The 21436-nt window shown below is 41.2% G+C and overlaps 2 protein-coding genes across 2 annotated transcripts in view; one reads left to right on the forward strand and one right to left on the reverse strand.

Moving 5' to 3' along the window:
* Positions 1 to 243: 243 nt before the first annotated feature.
* LOC310947545 (P2Y purinoceptor 2-like) lies at positions 244 to 7007 on the reverse strand. Its single transcript, XM_083914378.1, has 5 exons — positions 6888 to 7007; positions 2926 to 3282; positions 1373 to 1541; positions 747 to 1083; positions 244 to 667 (listed from the first exon to the last, which is right to left on the reverse strand). Exons 2-5 carry the CDS (start codon positions 3260 to 3262, stop codon positions 473 to 475), a joined length of 1038 nt encoding a protein of 345 aa, XP_083770504.1. The 5' UTR covers positions 3263 to 3282; positions 6888 to 7007; the 3' UTR covers positions 244 to 472.
* A 2679-nt stretch (positions 7008 to 9686) lies between these two features.
* The window catches only part of LOC310947164 (F-BAR and double SH3 domains protein 2-like), a 62061-nt gene continuing 50311 nt past the window's right edge, over positions 9687 to 21436 (forward strand). The window contains exons 1-2 of the mRNA XM_083913878.1: positions 9687 to 9968; positions 14457 to 14554. Of these exons, the coding sequence (XP_083770004.1) occupies positions 9948 to 9968; positions 14457 to 14554 (119 nt within the window). The 5' untranslated portion in view covers positions 9687 to 9947. The remainder of the gene's footprint in view (positions 9969 to 14456; positions 14555 to 21436) is intronic.

Here is a 21436-nt window from a genome sequence, read left to right on the forward strand (position 1 = left end):
CCTTTTTAATAGTTCACCGGTGCCCCACCACTTCATCTGCCCTTTCATGGGGGTTGGTGGCATGAAAGTTTGATATGCGAAAGGAAGGTGAGCTGAGGAAAATCCACTTGTTCAGAATACAAGAACTTCAGAACAAAATCTGCAGCCGTGGAGCACCATTTAGTTTAGTTCTGTCCATACAGTAAAGCTTTTCAAATGCAACAAAAAAAAAAAAAAGATCTGTAGAAATCCTTTAATGGCCTTCAATACCTTAATTGATTTAGATTTATACCCTTGAGTCATCCTTACTATTGTCCATATGTGATTTGGTCAAATCTAATCGTGGACATCTACTGGTAAAAGATGGAAATCTGAATGCATTGTCTTATGTCAGTGTATGGGGTGTCACAGTTACCAGAAGAGAACGGCAATATGTGCTGTGCTTGTCCCCACAACCTTCTGCATTTTTACCAAAATGCTTTCAAATATTTGATCAGAGTTGTGTCGTCAAGTGTTGGCTCACACTTGTGGGTTTCATTAAAGTTGACTTGTTTTTCTTGGTGAGGTTGCTACGGGCGTCCTGCCCAGCCAGGAAGTAAAGGATGGGGTCCATGCAGCTGTTGGCACTGGCCAAAGGCCGGGTCACCTTATAGGCCACACTGGAAGCCTCCAGCAACTGACAGCTGATCTGATGATAAACATATAAAAATTTGATATACTCAGCTTTTGAAATTACGATAGCACATTTATTATAAAAGAGTCCTCACCTGTGATGGGGAGACCTGTCTTAGGTATCTAAATGAGTAGTAAAGACTCCTGGTGAGATGGAAAGGCAGGAAACAGAGCATGAACACTGCCAGCACAATGATAATCATCTTCACTGACTTCTGCTTGTAATGTTGGGCTGACAGGCCCCCCCTCTCGCCCCCTTCAGACCCCCAGCCAGGCTCCAGAAGCTTCCGCACCATGAGTCCATAGCACACCATCACCACCATGAAGGGCAGGGCAAACATGAGCACCGACACGACTGAGCTGTACACTAGGAAGTCATCGAAAAGCTCTGGGCTGGTGGTGTCGTAGCAGATCCGCTCATTCTCCCTATCCCTGGCAGAGGAAATGACAATTGATTAGGATAAGTAAATAGTAGTGGTGCCTTGCTTGGCATTGCACCACAGAAAAAGAAATAGGAGTGTTAAAAAATAGATACAAATTTGTTATCGAATAAATTGATTGATTGTTCATTTCAATGTGTCCCATTAAGGCACCCTAAGATAAAATATTTAGTGTGTCACAAAAATCAATAGTCCACACTTTAACACTCTCATAGGAAAGAAGAGGAATAGTAAGGAAGAAAGGGATGAATAAAGGGAAAAATGATTCACATTGAAGTCACCTAGTTCTTGAGAAGTAGAGGATAGGTGCCTGGCAGAATAAAACACAGGCCCACACTGCCACAGATACCAGCCTGGCCCGACGAGCGCTGACCCAGTAGAGGGAGCGGACCGGATAGCAGATGCCAACGAAGCGATGAAGACTGATACAGCACAGGAACAGAATGGAACCTGCCAGAGTGCTAAATATTTAATATATTCTTTTAAAAAAAAATATTGTATAATTCTAATGCAGTGCCACTTCGCGGCTGCAGATCTGATGTTACAGAGTTGTAAATGCAGTGGGTACGGAAAGTATTCAAAACCCCCTTAAATTTCTCACTTAATTTGCAGCCATTTGCTTAAATCATTGAATTTTTTTCCCCAATGTACAAACAGCACCCCCTTTTGACAGAAAAACACTGTATTGTAGAAGTTTTTGTAAAGTTATTAAAAAACAAAAACTGAAATAACACATGACCATAAGTATTCTCACCCTATGCTGTGACACTGTCCATTTCCCCTGATCATCCTTGAGATGGTTCTACACCTTCTTTGGAGACCAGCTGTGTTTAATTGAATTGATTGGACTTGATGAGGAAAGACACACACCCGTCTATATAAGAGCTTACAGCTCACATTGCACGTCAGAGCAAGTAAGAATCATGTGGTCGAAGGAACTACCCAAAGAGCTCAAATTGTGGAAAGGCAGATCAGGCAGAAGTTACAAAAGAATATCTGATGTACTTTAGGTTCCTAAGAGCCGAGGCCTCCAAAATCCTCAAATGGAGGAAGTTTGGGACAAGCAGGACTCTTCCTACAGCTGGCCGTCCGGCTACACTGAGCAATCGGGGGAGAAGAGCCTTGGTGAGATGCTACTCTGCCATAAGCCCTGATTGGTGGAGGGCTGCAGTGATGGTTGACTTTCCAGAACTTTCTCTCATCTCCCCCACAAAATCTCTAAGGCTCATCCGTGACTTTGGGTTCTTCTTTATCTCTCTCACCAAGGCTCTTCTCCCTGGATTGCTCAGTTCGGCTGGACGGCCAGCTCTAGGAAGAGTTCTGCTCGTCCCAACCTCTTCCATGTAAGGGTTATGGAGGTTGCTGTGACCTTTGGGCAGTTCCTTCGACCTCATGATTCTCATTTGCTCTGACATGCACTGTGAGCTGTAAGGTCTTACATAGACAGGTGCGTTTTTCCTAATCAAGTCCACTCACTTTAGTTAAACACAGCTGGACTCCAATAAAGGTGTTGAACAATCTCAAGGATTATCTAGATATGGACAGCACCTGACTTAAATATACAGCAAAGGGTCTGAATACTAGTGACCAAGAATACTTGGCCATGTGATATTTCAGTTTTTTTAAGAAATTAGCAAGAATTTCTACAATTCTTTGTGCTCTGTCAAAACGGGGTGCCTGTGTACATTAATGAGGAAAACAATCGCCTTAAATGATTTTAGCAAATGGCTGAAAATTAACAGAGTGGGAAATTTCAGGGGGTCTGAATACTCTCCGTACCCACAACTCTGGTTTTTGCTGTATTGTATGTGTCTGTGCCATGCCATCACTGTACCATATAAGTTGGTGTAAAACAGGAAGCGTATGACCTTGCAGAATGGCTCACTGAAGGGCCAGTCATTCGCATCTGCGTAGTAATAGATGAGGAAGGGTAGGGTGAGGACGTAGAGCGTGTCGCACATGGTCAGGTTGAACATGTAGATAGTGGAGGGCTTCCAGCGCTTAGTGCGGAACACAATCACATACAACGCGATGGCGTTCAGCACCAGGCCAATTACAAAGACCAGGGCATAGCTGACAGGGAGGAGAATGTATTTAAAATCTTCTTTAAAGCGACAGTAGAAGGCACTGACGTTGGTTGGGTTGGTCATGTTGTTGTCAAAGGTGGCCATCTCAGTGCGTGTGAAAACACCTGAGGAGAAGCACAATAGAAATACGTAGATGATGAATATGCTGCATTTGACCTTTCGACCATTACACTTTACAACAACCTTGAAGAAGTTCTCATATATACAGAAACAGAGCATGTGGAGTCACAGGAAAAGAGTATGACTGCAAGAAAATGACATCGGCATGATTACATATTTGGATGCCCCAAGTCATTTGGCATTCGTGGACAGTGTAACCCATGATCAACTGGTTTTGTGATTGTGATTTCGCAATCATATTTACACAATCCAGCGTATTGCTTGATTTATCCCATTTAAAGTCATTTCACATAATGTAAGTCATTTTTATGCTTTCCTTGAATCGGCCCCTTCCTTCTGAGTGGGTGGTTTAGTAAATGAGAGACGTGTTGTTATAAATAAAGAGAAGAGGATGCTTAAATGGTGGCATCCATCTCAGATCTGATTAAATCCTAAATCCTTCTTTTAGTTAAATAGATGAAGTGTGTGAATAAATATGTTTTATGGCTGCACTGTAAGATAAGATAAGATAAGATAGTACTTTATTATCTTTTACACAGGGGTTACAGAACATTTTCTTAGACAAGGCTCCAATCACAAGAAACATTCACACAGACATATAAGGAAGAGACATGGGGTGTTGAGGTATCAGCTGTGGTAGTCATTTTGTGTTGTTCAGTATGGCTATTGCAGAAGGGATGAAGGATTTCTTGTAAATGTTCTTCCGGGCCAGTGGTACATTGAAACACCTGCCTAATGGTAGTAGCTGTTAGGAGTGATGGAGGGGGTGAGAGTGGTCCTCTGTGATCAGACTTTACAGCTCAGATAGGGGGGTTGGGGGGAACCAGTTATTTTGGCAGCATGGTTTACTATCTGGGAGAGTCTTGTTTTGTGCTTGATGGTGAGTTTGTTGTACCAGGAAGATATATTAAAAGTGAGAACTGTTTCAATGAGGGAGCGGTAGACCAAAGTTAGCACGTCCTTGCTGACCTGAAATGTCCTGAGTTTCCTGAGCAGATGAAGACGTTGTTGTGCTTTCTTGAATATTGTATTGGTGTGTTGTGAAAAGGACAGGGAGTTGTCTATTTCTGTGCCCAGGTACCTAAATACCTGCACTTGTACCACTAGCTGACACTGGATGTTAAGTGGCTGGAACAGAGGTGATGCCTTGTCTCTGCCCCCCACAGCATAGCTCCTTTGTTTTTGCTCTAAGGAGAGCTCAACAAAAGTATCAGACAGCTTGTCCACTGCCTGCTGGTATCGGGCTAGGGCATCAATGTGGGACATGTGTGCAACCAAGGCAATGTCATCTGCATATTTAAAAGGTGCCATACCCTCACTGTTACACTGGATGTTGTTTGTGTACACCAAAAAGAGGATTGGGGATAAAACAAAGCCTTGGGGGAGTCCAGAGTTTAAAAAGAGCTTTGTTGATATAACCCCATTCAAAGACACATATTGTGGTCTGTCCAGCAGAAAATGTTTTATCCACAGGGTCAGTGTTGGGTGAACCTGAAGATCTGATAGGTGATGTAAAAGTTTGTTGATGCTCACTGTGTTAAAAGCTGAGGAAAAGTCCATGAATAAAATCCTGGTGTGTGGGTGTGCTGAGTCCGACACCACGTCTTTCCCTGTTGGCAAATTGGAACGGGTACATCTTGTCTGGCACCATGCCTGATAGGAGGTTACAGACCACCATCTCCATATATTTGCACAGCACAGATGTTAGTGCCACTGGTCTGTAGTCCTTTAGGGCCTTAGCAGGTGCCTTTTTGGGGATGGGAATGATGGTGGTTTCCCTCCACTGGTCAGGGACACAGCCAGAGTCCAGTAGGTATTGGAACAGCCTGGTGAGAACGCCACTTAGCTGAGTGGGGCATTCCTTTAGTGCCCTACCTCTAAGCCGCTCAGGGCCATAGGCCTTGTGTGGGTTGACTCTGCGCTGTGTGGAGGTCACCAGCTGTTCATCAATAAGGAGGGATGGAGACTGGAGCTAGTGGCTAGGGGGGCCCAGGTGGATGTTGTGCTGTCCCCATTGAAGTGGGTGAAGAAGACATTTAATTTCTCTGCCAGAGTTGGATCCGGACAGGCAGTCTCTGCAGGTTTGGGTGTTCTGCCCATCATGATGTTCAAGCCTTGCCATGCTTCCCTCGCATTCCCAGAAATTAATTTCTGCTCCACTTTGTTTTTATAGTCAATTTTAGCCAACTTGGCCTTCCTCCTAAATTTCTTCTCCAGTTCCCTCACCCTGGGTTTATCTCCTTCCAGGAAGGCCTTCATCTTCTGGACAAGGCAGTTTTTCATGTCCTTGTTAACCCATTTTGTATTGTTTGGGAAGATGCTTATTTGTTTGATAGGTGTTACAGTATCCTCACAAAATAGAATGTAGGAGGTAAGTAGGAAAAACAAAACCCAGTCTGTTAATTCAAAACAGCCCCTTAGGCATTCAGCTGCCTCTTTATTCCAGACTTTAACATGTTGTGTTATGGGTTCCCCTGTTTTCAATCGTGACCTGTATCTTGGCAGTAACAAAATAACATTGTGATCAGAACGGCCAAGGGGTGGGCGTGATTTTGAAATATAGGCGTCTGGGATATTACTGAAGCATAAATCTAGTATATTCTGCATTCTGGTGGGGATTGTGACATGTTGGTCTAAATTTGGTAGGTAAGAGGGGATATCGGACCTGTTAAAGTCACCCAGAATAAACACTGGTTGGTCTCCAGTCTGACTGACAGCTCTGTTATAGCTCTCAGCGCTGTGTTCAGGGGCTATTGAAGTCGGGCCCTGGAACATATACTAAGATGACAGTGAGTAGTGTTCCACCACCTGGCTCAACAGGTTTATATAAAACATCTTGACACCTCGGTTGTCTCAGCAGGTTACTGAAACACTTACCAGTCCTACCATATTACTACTATTCTCCCCCATAAGAAAAACAAAAAAATTATATATCTGAGCTGCAGGATATTCAGACAAACATTCACATGGACTTCTGTGGTAACAAAACCTGAAGTGCAGCTGTGTTCTCAGGCAGAAAAACAGCACTCTACCGGCAATCTGCATGCCAAAGTTTTCTGAAACCTCATGGCTTTCAGAGGGAGAGACACAGGAATGACTTTTTAAATCAAACCAGACCTTGTTTAGAGACTCTGTTCAAACCTTTCTCTCTGTTGTACTCACTGACATGCATGCTACATTGACAACCGAAGACAAGTTTTCTCTCTATAAACCTGTTTGTCTGACAAACTCAAGATTACACCAGTCATATAATAACATAGAAGTGACACCTTAAAAACATGTATGCAAATAATACAGAAGGTGCCAGACGTTCCTGTTTCTCACCTGACTGATGAGAACTCACAGTATGTGACAGTATGTTCTCTTTAATAGAAACTTCTCTTCAAAATAGCTGCAGGTTTAACTTAACCTTTTGTAGTCCCCCCCAAATTCCTCTGATCTGCTCTGTGCACTTCTCACCAAAGAACAATTTACTATTCAGCAATAACATGGACTGTTTTTTTGTTGGTAAATTAGCTACATACAAGGCAGTGAGAAATAAAGCCTCCTTCCCCAGAGACAAACCCCTAAAACATATGACATTACTCACACTGTATGAATACTATCGCCTTTCAAAGACTGTCAGGCGCTGACCATCCGGTCTAATGTATCCTCATTTCTCACGGGTAGAAGTACAGTGTACAGTACCTGAGACTCTGTTGTTTGTGGCTGAATGCCTGCCTTAGATACTTCAGTGGGCGAAAACCTGTGGAGGTGTGTTCCTCTCTGACAAGCCGTAGCCTGTATATAGTAGTGTGAGCAGTCTAGCCTGGGGCTCAGATAATTTTTTCTGTTAGTCAAATGCACAGTAAAAAGAGAAATGCCTCCACAACCTTAAACTGTTCAAATATTAATTTATTTTCAGTTTGGCAAATAGAAAAAAACTATTTGCCTTTTTAAGGTAGAAAAACAGAGGTGGCCCTTAAATCCTACTGAGTGACAGTTTTGCTCTCTCTCTCTCTCTCTCTCTCTCTCTCTCTCTGTATGCGTGTGTGTGTGCGTGTGTGTGTGTGTGTCTCATCATAGCAAGTAGTTATTGCTCGTTATGTACCTGTGTAGCCAACTTTTTATCAAGGCATAGGAATTAGAAAAAAATCGTATTACAATCAGTTATTATTAAAAAAGAATTACCAACAATTCATAGATAAAAGGCAGGTAAGTCTTAATAAAACCACACTTCTACTAACATAGACATTGCAAGCAAGGAATATCCTATCATGTAATCAAAAATAGAAATATATATTCCTTAATACAGTGGGCCTTTCAGCCATCCTGACGGACAACAATTATTTTTTAAAACACCAAATACAAAGAATGTCGAGCAGTACCTTGATTTCCTACATTTCTGGCAAATGAGTTGCTGCTTTCTATACTTTTAATTGAAGCTCTTGACTCTTATTACAGTAAAATGTCTTACCTTAGTATCGCCCAGGGAATATAGTTCAAGTTCCTATGCCAAATAAAATAAATCATAAACCAAAAGCATCCTGGCGGGATCCTAAAATGCACCGTATCCAACAATGACTGTAGGCCATTTTCTTCTGTGCCACTGGAAGGAAGTTATATGTGTGGGTGTTGCTGGATGTGTGTGTGTGTGTGTGTGTGTGTGTGTGTGTGTGTGTGTGTGTGTGTGTGTGTGTGTGTGTGTGTGTGTGTGTTAGAGTGTTATACTGAAAGAAGGGGTGAGAAAGTACTTAATGTCTTACCTGCTCCACAAACTGTGTGTATTAATGATTACACAGCCCTTAATCCTAACCTTGGCCATGACACGTATGAGACATGAAGTAATATTTTTTGCCTCTCCCGTTATTTAAGCCCTTTCCTCTATCTTACCCAAATTCCAGGAAGTCATATTTTAGTTTGCAAGACATTGTTGGCAAACATATAACATTCTTTTGTAGTTTGGCATTAGCAGAACAAGTATTTCTGGGAAACAATAACACTGAGTGCATCTCCTCCCCTTAGTAACAAGAGTCTTAACCTTGAAATGTTTGGGCAATTCCAACTTACATTTCACAGGCACCCTGGATTGTGGGGCTAACGTCAAGAGTTGGGATGAGAACAGGTTGCAGGGGTGAGAAGACGTCTGTCTGTCTTTCTTTCTTCTGAATGTCTGTCCGTCTTTCTTTCTTTCTGCTTTGCAACAACATTATTTTCTCATCACATAACCTATATTTCAGTAACTGCTTGATTTTAAACCATGATCAACCACATCTAGCCCAACACACAGGCAGTGCAAGCTACATGCATGGAGAAAGACATACACTGTGTCAAACCAGCTGGTGCTGGTGCCAACTCATTACAAGTGTTTCAGACAGTCTCCATTGTAATGTATTCCTTTAATTGTTCACTCAGCATCCACTTCCAATGAGCTCATGACCCTGTTTTACCCTGTCTGCTTCCTGGTATCCCCAGTTAGAACATAAATACACAAGAATCTACTAATTAAATAGCACAAAACAAATTACTATAAATAAAAACAACGTTTTGCAAATCCATTATAAGATAATGTATTTGTAAATGTTTAGGCTGTAGTCTAATTTCAACTGAATTGACAGGATGGAAATAACATTTATTGAATGATTATTACTGTTATTACAAACGTCTAGGTAAAATTAGGTAAGGCAAGTTTATTCAACAACAAGGTAACTCAAAAAGTAAATACACGCATAAAATGACATTAAGATATAAAATGACACGGAGATAAAAAAAAAAATATTTATAAAATTAAGAACAAGCAGATAAGATATATATAAAAAATGAAATAAAACAAAACCGAGAAAAAGAAATTAAATGAATGAAATTAAATGAAAGGCAGCGGCAAACAAAACAAATCTTCAGTCGTGGTAGTCTCTGTAAGGTGCCTTTTGTTTGTTTGTTTCTTTTTTTGTTTGTTTTAAACACTATTTTCTTCCTACTCCGTGATCGATTTTTCCTGGATCGACTGCGGTTTCTTGTTGCTATGCAGGTCTGCGGGACGCAGGCTCCTGTCAGTGTCAGTGTCAGTGTCCTCTCCTGGAGCAGGCTGGAGCAGCTCAAAAAAAATAGTACCGTTTTGTAGGCTTCGTCTTTGTTTGCCTCCTTATTTGTTTTTGAAACATATTTTACTTTAGTATTAATCGAGATTACTGTCGACGGAAGGCGAGAGGAGACAACAAAAAAGGATGTCTTTTCTTGCTGCCAGGCTGTTATCCCGTGCGTCGCCACTTTGGGGCGCCGTTGAGCTAAGTTGCTGAAGGGGTTCCCGTTAATATCCCCCCATCCCTTCCCTCTCTGCTTTTTCTCCTCCGCCTGTCTGCTCTCCTGCTTCACAACAACGTACAGTACACACTAGTCCTCTCTAGTAGTGGCAGCAGCAGCCGACACAAGTGTGTCCAGCCTCCTCCTCGTAGCTTCAGTTTCTGCTCAAACGAGCCATTTATCATCAATCATGGCCGCCGGAGTACAAATTTAACTCCCGTCTTTCCTCCCTTATCGTCTGGAGGGGAGGATTTTTTTGTTTGTTTGAGGGAGACAAAATATTACTCCTACAACTGATTTTTGGATTTCCTGTTGGAATTACAATACATCATCTTGCAAAGGGAAATACCATTCATGTCAATACTCCAAAATGCAGCCGCCGCCGAGGAAGGTGAGTGATTTCCAGAGTCCGTTATGTTTTAGCTGGGCTGTACAGACAATGACAGACAGTTAACAGTGTGTGGTAACCTTTTAGATGTGGATGTTGTGTTTTAATAACCACACAAACAGCGTGTGATGCTGCAGGCTTAATACATTAAAGGGAGTAAAATACCCTTTGCTAGGCAACATTAGCAGCGTTCGCTAGCTTTAGTCGGTAACCTAGCGACATTAATATGAATCTATCTGAACGTTGTAGCGTGAGCCGTCAAATGTCAAATAACGTTAGCTAGAAAACGCTAGGTGGGCTAACATGGTTGTCCTTTTAATAACGTTAACATTACGTCCTGTTACGTTATTGGAAATAACTTGACAACGTTACATTAGAATTTGCACGTTAACTTATAGCAGCAACGTTTTTAACTATTAGCGTAATAGTAATTAACACAGTTTACAATGTAACGTCAATGTAGCACCTGTGTTATTTTGCTAATCTATATATTATGACATTGTGACAACCCCCCAAAGACAGCTTAACAAAAGCGGTCGTTTCTTCACGTTGTGAAGCTTCTTGTCTTAAGGGAAGAAGCAGAAACATTATTAAGCCCGCAAGGGGAAATTCATTTTTTTCACTCTGTTATTCATGTTTTACACACACACACACACACACACACACACGCACACACACACACACACGCACACACACACACACACACACACACACACACACACACACACACGCACGCACGCACGCACACACACACCCACACACACACATGCACAAACAGGACCTATATACATGCAATTAATGGAGAGATGTCAGAGCGAGAGGGCCGTCCATGGACAGGCGCCCCGAGCAGTTGGGGGTTTTGTGACTTGCTCAAGGGCACGTCAGCAGTGCCCGGCAGATGAACTGGCATCTCTCCAGCCACCAGTCCACCTCCATACAGGGACCTGAACCTACGGTTCCCAACCCACGGTTCCCAACCCACTGAGCTACTGCCAAGTCATTCAGTCCTTTCAGGGGCACATCTGTTCATCAAAAGCTTTTTTTCGTTTTTGTTATAATTCTTTTTATTTACATTTTTTGATTGCACAATATAAAAATCAATACCTCAGCCAAACCCAAACATACACATGCGCGCACTCACACGAGAGACAAGGTACAAGTATTCCTATTTCATCATAACTACAAGACTAAAACCCATGAATGCTTAATAGTATGCATACAAAAACCAAACAAAGGCAGGCAAAAACAAAATCAATAGGATAAGTACTTATATAAAAACAAGTAGAATCAAATTGCGTCCAGATGTCGCAAAAAAGGAAACCAAGATTCTTCCCATTTATGCTGATGTTTTAAGTACTTAGTCCGCAGTTTCCCCATGTGGATCACCGTTCATGCAGCCAGTTTCTGGAAAAAGGTGGATTTGATGTTTTCCAGGGTTTTTTTTCCTTTTCATCAAAGCAAAGGGAAATTCAATTTTTTCACTTCCCCGATTCATGTTACAAACACACAGGCCCAAAATACACACATGCACAAACAGGACCTATATACATGCAATTAATGGAGAGATGTCAGAGCGAGGGGGGTGCCAATGGATCAACGCCCCGAGCAGTTGGGGGTTCGGTGCCTTGCTCAACAGCACTTCGGCAGTGCCCAGGAGATGAACTGGCAACTCTCCAGCCACCAGTCCACTCTCTATTCATGGTTCACACATGGACTCGAGCCGGCGACTCTCCAGTTCCCAGCTGAGACACCTATGGACTGAGCTACTGCCACCCCCCTGAGCTGTCAAAAGCTAAACACACTCTGTGTGTGTGTGTGTGTGTGTGTACACATCAAGATGTATTGCTTTTCCAGGAGTGTGTGTTGTCCTGAAATAGATGCATGAGAGCCAATTACTCTGCTGTGAACCTCTGCACAGTTTTCTCTTAATTACCACATATTCCCCCGGTGCCATTTATGCTCAGGGTTTCCACACACAGACTGGCCCTGAACATGTCATATCATGTCTGTAAAACACACACTTGAAGGGGTCCTTTCATCACTGAGGCTGCAGAGACCACTATGGTTGTCTTGTTTCACAGTGTGTGTGATCAAATGTACCTTCAAGATCATATACATTTTGTTAGATCTCATTTGTCAGCTGTCAGTGTCTTTCCCATCAGTCTGCTGTGAAAATACTTCCAAAAATACAACAGAATTTATCTGCAAAAGACATGTGTTACACATCTCCTATGTTGCTGGCACATTCTTTAGACTCAGCCCACAGCACCACTGCCAGAGTGTATCAGTATTTGGCTGCTTGATACTAATAATTTCTCTCCCTGTGCAACAAATACAGCCCCTTTAGTGTCTTTTCTGTGTCTTAGCTCAGCTGCTTATACAAACTGAGCTGGTTTGACTTTCCTGTATTAGTTTAAACGTGACTTTAATTATGGCTGAATAAAGGTGTACATTGCACCTCTATCTATCTATCACATAAATAATAACACGTGTTAGAGCTTTTGAGGCCAGATTTTCTCGAAATTCAACCAACAAACTCTTTCTTTCATACACTCACTTACTCACCATTCATATTATCCACCCTTATCTTTTCATGCCTAGCCCCACCACCACTCTTCCTCTCATTTTGTCTCCTCATCTTTCTTGTCACCCTTTGCCCTTCACTGACTCTTCCTCTATCCCTGTGGTTTACCATGAGCGATAGAAGGTGAAATCAAGTAATTTTGCCCTGATAATGTAATGAACCACTCCCTCCATATCTTCAAAGACACAGCACATGAAAGAAAGGAGCTTTGGAGTGTGTGAGTGTGTGAATGTGTGAGTGTGTGCGTACACTAGTGTAGTGTGTGTTATGTCGTTGATTGTTTTGGCTAGAACAGTCATGAATTTGCCCACTGTTGCTCTGGTGAATAGCTGATGGAATTCACTCGACAATACACAATGACCATCACTGTGTGTGTGTGTGTGTGTGTGTGTGTGTGTGTGTGTGTGTGTGTGTGTGTGTGTGTGTGTGTGTGTGTGTGTGTGTGTGTGTGTGTGTGTGTGTGTGTGTGTGTGTGTGTGTGTGTGTGTGTGTGTGTGTGTGTGTGTGTGTGTGTGTGTGTGTGTGTGTGTGTGTGTGTGTGTGTGTGTGTGTGTGTGTGTGTGTGTGTGTGTGTGTGTGTGTGTGTGTGTGCGCTTATTAAGGGTGTGCTCTCTGTCTGTGTTTGCACAAGGCTGTCTGAATGAGTGTAGGTTATGGTCCCCTTTTCCTATGAGATGATACAATTAACATCTTTTCCTCATGCACATAGTGCCTGTCTGCTCCTAAATGTAAGTCTGGGCTATTAAATGTGTCTTCAGTCACCTGTAACTGCTAAAAGTCTCCTGCTGCCTTCACATTGCTGACAAAACCCAGACACTGATTGTTACATATTATCAAGACCATATCAAGACCATAATAGGCAATAGTTTAATTACAATGATATAGAAATTAATAAGTTAGGATAAATCACTAAAAACATACGTGTCTTCTAACATCAAACTAATCAATGCATAGAATTGATGTTTTCTACAATCGAACAACAACTTGACCAGTTCTCAATAGCTGATACAAGTCAATTCCGAGTCCAAGAAGGCATGAGACCAGGACCAGTGCAAGCTTTGAGACTGAGCCTGGACTCAAGTACAAGAGCCCTTGATAAGAGTGTGTGTGTGTTCCTCTCAGGCAACTACAGCTGAGCACACTCAAGATAGATGACAGGTGATTGGCAGATAGAGTGACTGATTGGGATTAAATTAGTTGTGTGTGTGTAGACTATTGTGACTATACCAAAGAACACAACATTCAGAGTTATTGCCCCTTTTGCACACCCCAGAGCTAAAAATATATATCTTTCACTGCATCTCTATCAGCTCCTGTGTGACACGCAGATATGGATTAAAAGAATAAAATTATAACAGACTAATAAAGATTTTTTTTTACCTGGATTCCCTTTTTCAGTGAACTTAATGAAAGTGTTCTTAATATGTTGTGCAGATATTAGCTTTTTCTAGCATCTCAAATGTCTCAAAAATATTTACCGTATTTTATAGTTGTTATATTTATAAAGAAAATATTACATTTAAATTCCTACTGCATTATATTACTGTATTAGTGACATTGGTGTGTGACTTTTGGCGATTTCATGCAACATTTATTCCAACTAGGGTTGGATGATCTGGCCACTGAGAAAATAAATCATTATTTATTAATAATGTGTATATGACTTTCAGGCAGGTAGAGGCATTCACAGTTCACTGAACACCTTTATGACCAGGAAAAGACAATAATTTAGCTCTATGTAAACAGAAAAAGTCTAATGATATCTCAATATTGACTTTATCAATATAGAAGGATTTGTTGAAGGTTATGTTTTTATATAAACCATGCAATTAATAACAGACATGCACAGCAGATGGATGAATAAATGACAAATCCTTTACTTGACGTGTCTTTTTCGTTTCCTCCAGGTCAAAGTGACACAGGAGCTGAAAAACACACACACAGAGCAGATGACAAGACTGCACTTTAAACACCAGACCGAATGTGACCTGCTGGAAGACATGAGGTATGAACACATCTGTATCACATGCGTGTACTAACTCAATCCTGAAGAATCCACTCACCAACTGCCAGATGATTTTATAACTAGTCGTCATGTGACTGTGATATGCACAGCATGCACACATGGACACAGCCATGCACAAAAAGAGAGAAGGAAGGAGACAACCAATGAGTAAAGGCAGCAGTTGTATGAGAAAGAAAAAGACGAGGAGGAGTATTGCCATATGCCAGTTTTTTGAGAAGGACAAAGGGTCGGGAAAATGACGAAGGAATTTCCTGCTGCCCTCTTCCTGCTCTCTGACGGTCTTTCTTCCTCTCTTTCTTCTTTTTTAAATTTCATTATGTATCTCTCGCTGTCATCTTTTCCATGTTTTTCTGTCTCTTTTGCTCTATGTTTTTGTCTGTCTCCATATCTCTCTTTTTCATTTGGCTCAGCTCTGTTTACTCATGACGTGTATGATTCTGGCACGTTTCCCTTTAGGATTTGGCAATGGGAGGAAACCCTGGTTCTTTCACACGCTCTCATTTTCTGTGTTGACTAAGCATTGATTATTTATGACAGCCAACTCTCTAAGATTCTCTGCTTCTCTGCATCCATTCCTATCTTTCTCTCTGTTTCTCATTTTCACGCTTTCTCTCCCTCTTCTCTTTCTGAGACTTCCCTTTCTTTTTCTCCCCTTCACTCTTGGGGGCAGCTCCAGCTGTTTGAGAACAGATTGCCTTGTTGCTGCTGGGTTTTGGAGAGTGAACAAGGCCCTGGTCTCACTTGTGGGAGAGAGGGAGAGCCAGTTAAGCATATGCAACCACAATGTGTTAGTTCTTTCAGTCAGCGAGGGATGGAGCTACATGCCGCTGGGTAAAGATCTTCAAATTGGCTTTGTCATCTTCATGGTTGAAAGAAGCTGCTTGCAGTGTTTTCTTAGTGCATTCCTCTAGCCGTTAATGTTTTGTAATTCATTTCTGATGACACATCATCATGGTGGTAGAATTAGTAGCAGCAGGGTGATGCAGTGAGTAGGGAGACCACCTTTCAATTGGGAGATCTGGACTCAAGCCCCCTGCAGCAACAAGCATCTGCTTTGTCAATGTATCCTTGAGCAAGACACTGAGCCCCACTAGTTTTTCTGTCTGGGATGTGGCACTCATCTAACTTTATTGTAGAGATATATTTCCAAGATTGTCATTTAAGATCAGAAGGGTTAGAGATATTTGAAATTCACATTGTTTATTTCTTAATTCTATCTATTGTCACTATTGAAATGATTGTCTTTCCATTTGCTCAACATTCCCTTGTTCTGGCTTTTGCAATGTTAGGATTTTCTGCTTTTATCTGTTTTACATCCTTGTAAATCGTATATCTTTGGGTTTTGGACTGTTGATCAGACATCCATGATGAAACAAAAACGGTTATGGCAAAATCGGTTAATCTCAACACCTTAGCTGCAGCCCTGCATAGGTGTAGGCCTGTAGTTAATTGTGCAGCAGTAATTTCCAAAGGGAGAAGAAATGATTGACCTGTGTCCATCCAGGGTCAGAATGCAGAGTTTATTACAGTCAGTGAATGGACTAGGAAGTTACCCAATTGGTTAACACTGGGTCATTTACAGAAATGCTAGTTAGTGTATATTCATATTCTCTTTGTTGAAATGTCATGTGCCGTGTCACGTCAACTAAATAAACACTATAAAATAGTTGGATCTACCGGACAAGGAAAGTGTGGTCACATAATGAAACACATTTCCCTGCCTAAAGCCCACAGTAGATTTTAACTCTTACATCCACAAATAGGCTCTGAGGTTATTTACCCTAATTAATCCACAGGCTGGCTTTAATCTAAGCACACACTCAAACCCACACACATATACACAAGTTGCTAGCTAATAGTCCAGTGAGCCTATATGTTTACCAATTGTAAAAGATAAAAGAAGAAAGAAAGAAAGAAAGAGAGAAAGAAAGAAAAAAGATAGAGGAAGAAAAAAGAAAGAAAAGAAAAGAAAGGGCAGTATATTTAATCCTCTGGGACTGCATTTTAGCTGGACTAGTTTTAGGAGAGGGGATAAGAGAAAGAGTGAGAAGAGAAAACGATGATGAGTTGGTGGACTCAGGGAGTCAACTTGGTGTCCTCAATCCAGCTAAATCCCCCATACCCTTATGTCTGCCCCAACAGCCTACACGCACACACGCACGCACAGACACACTCTCACACACACTCTCACACACACTCTCACACACACTCTCACACACACACACACACACACACACACACACACACACACACACACACACACACACACACACACACACACACACACACACACACACACACACACACACACACACACACACACACACACACACACACACATATTTTAAGAGATTAGAATATATATCACAACTTTTTAACTGCCTGTAATCCGATGTCTTCATTTGTTTACATGCCTATGATTCTCCTCCTATATGGCTGGACCGTGTATGGTCAATGGGTTTAATTGTGGCAAAATTGTTACAGGGAGAGTCAGTGGTGTCGATAATGTGAATCCCTGGATTTTAAATGTTTATCTGCACCTTTTGCCATAATATTTCTTTCTAAATAGAACTGAAGTAGCATATCACATGACATGGTTAAGCTGTGTTTGAGACTGAGAATACAACCACAAACACTGATATGAAGCATTTCAAAAATAATATTAACATTTTTTTTGTATTTTAAGCAATCCCCTCACACACTTTTTAAATTATTTTGATTTAACTTCCTAATTTAAATTATTTGCTTTTCACAGATTGTAAAGAACTAATATCATTTTCTTATGCATTCCATAAAATTGGCTATTTTCTTCCTCTTTGGCAGTTTTGGCAGCACCTTTCTTGGTGCACTGTGCCAATTATGATACAGTGCCACCACATCAGTGACAGCGTAATGCTATAAAATTATAGTGTTTTTTAAGAAGACACCTGTCAAGATCTGGAGGCAGGACTAAATTTCTCGGAGATGGCCGACCCTCCTGATTCTCTGACTGGGATTTGAAGCTGCTGTAGAAGGGGGCAGCAGAAAAATGTATTTTAGCCATTTTCTCAGTTTAAGTGTATGCTATATTTAGAATATTTTCACAGCTTTCCCTTGCCATAAGACAGCCCTCACAGCAGTACCTTTCCTAGTTTGCGTGTCAGTATTACAGTATTCCTCCTTGCTTCTCCAAGCTGGTAGCTGCTTACCTACATCTAATACTTGTACCTCATACGAGCCAACTTGAAAAAAAGAAAGTGAAACTATTCTACTGAGTTGTAACACAATTTTAATATTGCAGTTGTGTCATATTGGCTTTATCTGTAGATTTGGATCACTAAATGACACTGAATTGCAAAAAAGCCATCACTGTGACGCTATGCATGATGACGGCCCTTTTGCTAAGGACATTGCATGGTTTACCCTGCAGCACTGTATCTAAAATCTGTTCTCATGATTGGCATGCTTTTGTTAGGCTTTACAACAAAACACCCCTCCTTGAAGACATTTTCAAGAAAGGTTACAAAGCAAAATGCATCAAATTTACTATTGTCTAGTGTCTAGACAGAGTGCTTTTTGAAGAATCTACTAAGAGCATCATCGATCATGGAGATGCCAGTTAGTGAGGAAGCAAAGTGCCAATTTTTGCCCACCAACCTTGTCTGTGTTTTGTGTGGCACATTTGCATAAGATAAAGGAAATTTGTGTGTTACTCAAATTTCTTGACCAAATCCTAGGAACTATCTGCATATATCATTAAAACATAATGGCTCTCCATGCTGAGTAGCTAGATGAGCGTCCCCAATTTGAACCCAAAATGCTATCAGTCCTCATTAATACTTTTCACTGCAACCTCCATAATTTAGGAAGAAGGAGAATAGAAAATACAGTACTCATTGGGGACTCAAAGTAATGCAATGCTGATTCACAACCTGCTAATATAATTAGGTGGCCTGCCCCAAATGACAGCACAGAAAGCCTCTGATGTTATTCAAAATCACAGTAAGACCCCAGGTAAACCCAGTAAAAGACTTAGATTACAGAGAAGATGTCTCAAAATGAGGCAAAGATAATTCTTCAATCATGACAAACTTAATTAATTTAAGAGGGAAATACAGTACATGTGTCATAGGCTAAGCAGATAGCTAGAGCACAGTTTGCTTGCTATGCCTTAAAGAAACACTGGCTAATTGACTAATGCCAAGTGCCCATTACAAAATTTAGTCCTGATTTTCCACTCGCTGACAGCTTTTGGAGCTCCCCAATAAAAGCCCTGGATCTGAGGCATGGTTTTGTTTGGTGCTTGGGGCTTGGGGGTGCCTCGCAGACACACTCCAGATATCTAGCTAAATGTCGGGAACTCCAAAAGTAACTAACACCATTTTCAACTCACTTTAGTCCCTGTCAGAGCCAACAGATACTGTTTCCTCCGATTAATTAACCATGGCAGCACACTAAGCATTCAGTCAATGAGTGTCAAAGCTTTACTCTGTGATTCAGTTTTGTGCTTCATATTATCCTCAACTGTGACAAAGTGACATCCTCCAACTTTCACTGATCATTAAGAATAGTTGCTATGATGTTACGGCCACATGTCTTCAGTTAGACTGCCTTTCCGCCTCTCAGCATGAGTCACTACAGCCGCCATCTTGTGTCTGGGTTTCCATAGGTGGCTGTATTCAAGGGCACTCCTAGTCTTTATTTCTATGGAGAGGGAACAGTTAGTAGGTCAGCTCTTTCTGCTCTTGTTTCCATTTCTGATTTTGTTATAGTAATAATTAGGGATGGGCGTGAGTGATCGATTCCTTGAGTAGTCTCGTTTCAAATTAGCTTGATTGGTTAACAACGGCACTCAAGTTTTTTTTTTGTGTGCGTGCCGCCCCTCTTGCTTCTGAGCTTGACCTGAGACACAAACACTTGTTATTTTTGGAACCGGCTCTTCGCCTCACCATCCGAGAGAAGTTGTGTGATCTACATGACGGGTTGACGGTGCAAGGCCCAGAAGATATGGAGGGGGAAAGCAGTTACGCTTTGGGCCGCAACGTCAAGGCACTGGACACTCTCTTTGGGAGGACTACTTCAAAAATATGGATGTCTACAAGGTAGAAGCTTGTTTCAGTGAGACATACATCCGTCCTCAGCACAACCCACTAGAGTGGTTAAAGTCCAACAGGTACCAGTAAAAAAAACTGAGTGTCCTGGCAAAGCAGCACCTGCCGATACCTGCCACTTCTGTGCCAGCGTAGCGCATGTTCTCCACAGCGGGACAGATCATTATCAGAATGCAAACATGGATTTAATTAAGTTTTTGTAAGGAAACAATGTTTTGAAGTGTTTGGAATAGGGATAGAACGATTTGGATTTTTTAGGGCCGATGCTAATACCGATTTTTTTTTTATCATTAGCCTTAACTGATGACCGATATGGACTGCCGATTTTCTTGAGCCAATATTTGGAACTGATACTACTTTTGCTCCTTCAATTTACATCATAAAAATTACACAATGATGATAACAAATGTTACAATTCTCAATTTAAACAAAAAGGAACATTTATTGAACTTAAAAAAGCGTCTGCAGAAACAAGGAGCTGCCTGTGGATGTCTGTCTGTAAATAATGCTGGGAAAAAACTATCGCGAATGCAGCAGCCTGCAGCGGCCGATATGATACTAAAAAACGCAAATATCGGCCGATAATATCGATGTATTGGACTATCACTAGTTTGGAATTCTCTTTTCCCTTGACCCCCACAAGGCTTTCGAAACCAATAGAAATGAGAGTGTTGCAAACAATATACTGCCTGATTCAAATTCCAATTTTAAGCCCAATTTAGCCAGAACAACTGATTAAGGCTGGAGAGTCGGCACTGGTTTGTGCAAAATTTAGCAGATCAGAAAGAGCCTTTGGCAAATTGTATCTTGTATGCTCACAACATACAAGGCCTTCACACAAAAAATGTAAAATGTGGCTTATAAACACTTACAGCTGCCAACATTAAAAGATAAGCCTGTTATGTCGTTTTGATGTTATGATAAAATGTTGTGTTGTGATGTTGTATTTTTTTAATTGTATAGTAAGTGTTTGCATATGTATTTTGTATTATATTGTACATGTTATATATTGTGTGCTTTTTTTTCTTTTTTTCTTCTCTCTTTTTCTTTTCTTTTCTTCTTTTTTAAATTGTAATTTTTATTGCCTTTTCACATCATGGCCAGGGGACTACAGATGAAAACTAGCCTTCTGGCTAATTCTGGATTTTTTTAAGGATGTGTAATCATGTGTTTTATGAAATTGCACTGTTCCCTTTTAAATAAACATCTACTCATAATAATAATAATAATCTTTCACTCTTTGATTTTTTTACATTATTGTGTCCTGACAAGTTGGAGCATTAATTTTTATCCAATACTTTTGGTTTTTATAACAGGAATGACACATCCAAACATAATCCTGCAGCTTCAGCTTAGGTTACCTCCACACCATCAGGGGTTTACTATATACCTACGGGAAGAGAACTGGTGGGTTGGGTTGTGTACAGCTAATGCCTTCAAGGTTTGCACACAGTCCCTTCAAGGATTAACTAATAGTAGTTCAAAATAGTGAATGTTTTTGTCTGAATGCCTTCTGGGTCTTGGGGTGGAAAAACTGCAGAGAATCTGCTCTATTGTGCCTTGTGGAGATCACACAGTGTGAAAACATGACCTCCCTCCTCGACTCTGTCTTTGTCTGTGACTCATGTTGCTTATCCTGTTGTCACTGAGCTCAGGCTGTGTCCTGTAAACCATTGATCTCAGCTGTTTTCCCACGTTTGATCATTCCCTCTCTCTCCCTTCACATACACATACTGCACAGTACCTAAGTGTCCACTCCTAAGCACTTAAG

The sequence above is a fragment of the Echiichthys vipera genome (assembly GCF_963691815.1).
Source record: "Echiichthys vipera genome assembly, chromosome: 5".
Classification (NCBI taxonomy): domain Eukaryota; kingdom Metazoa; phylum Chordata; class Actinopteri; order Perciformes; family Trachinidae; genus Echiichthys; species Echiichthys vipera.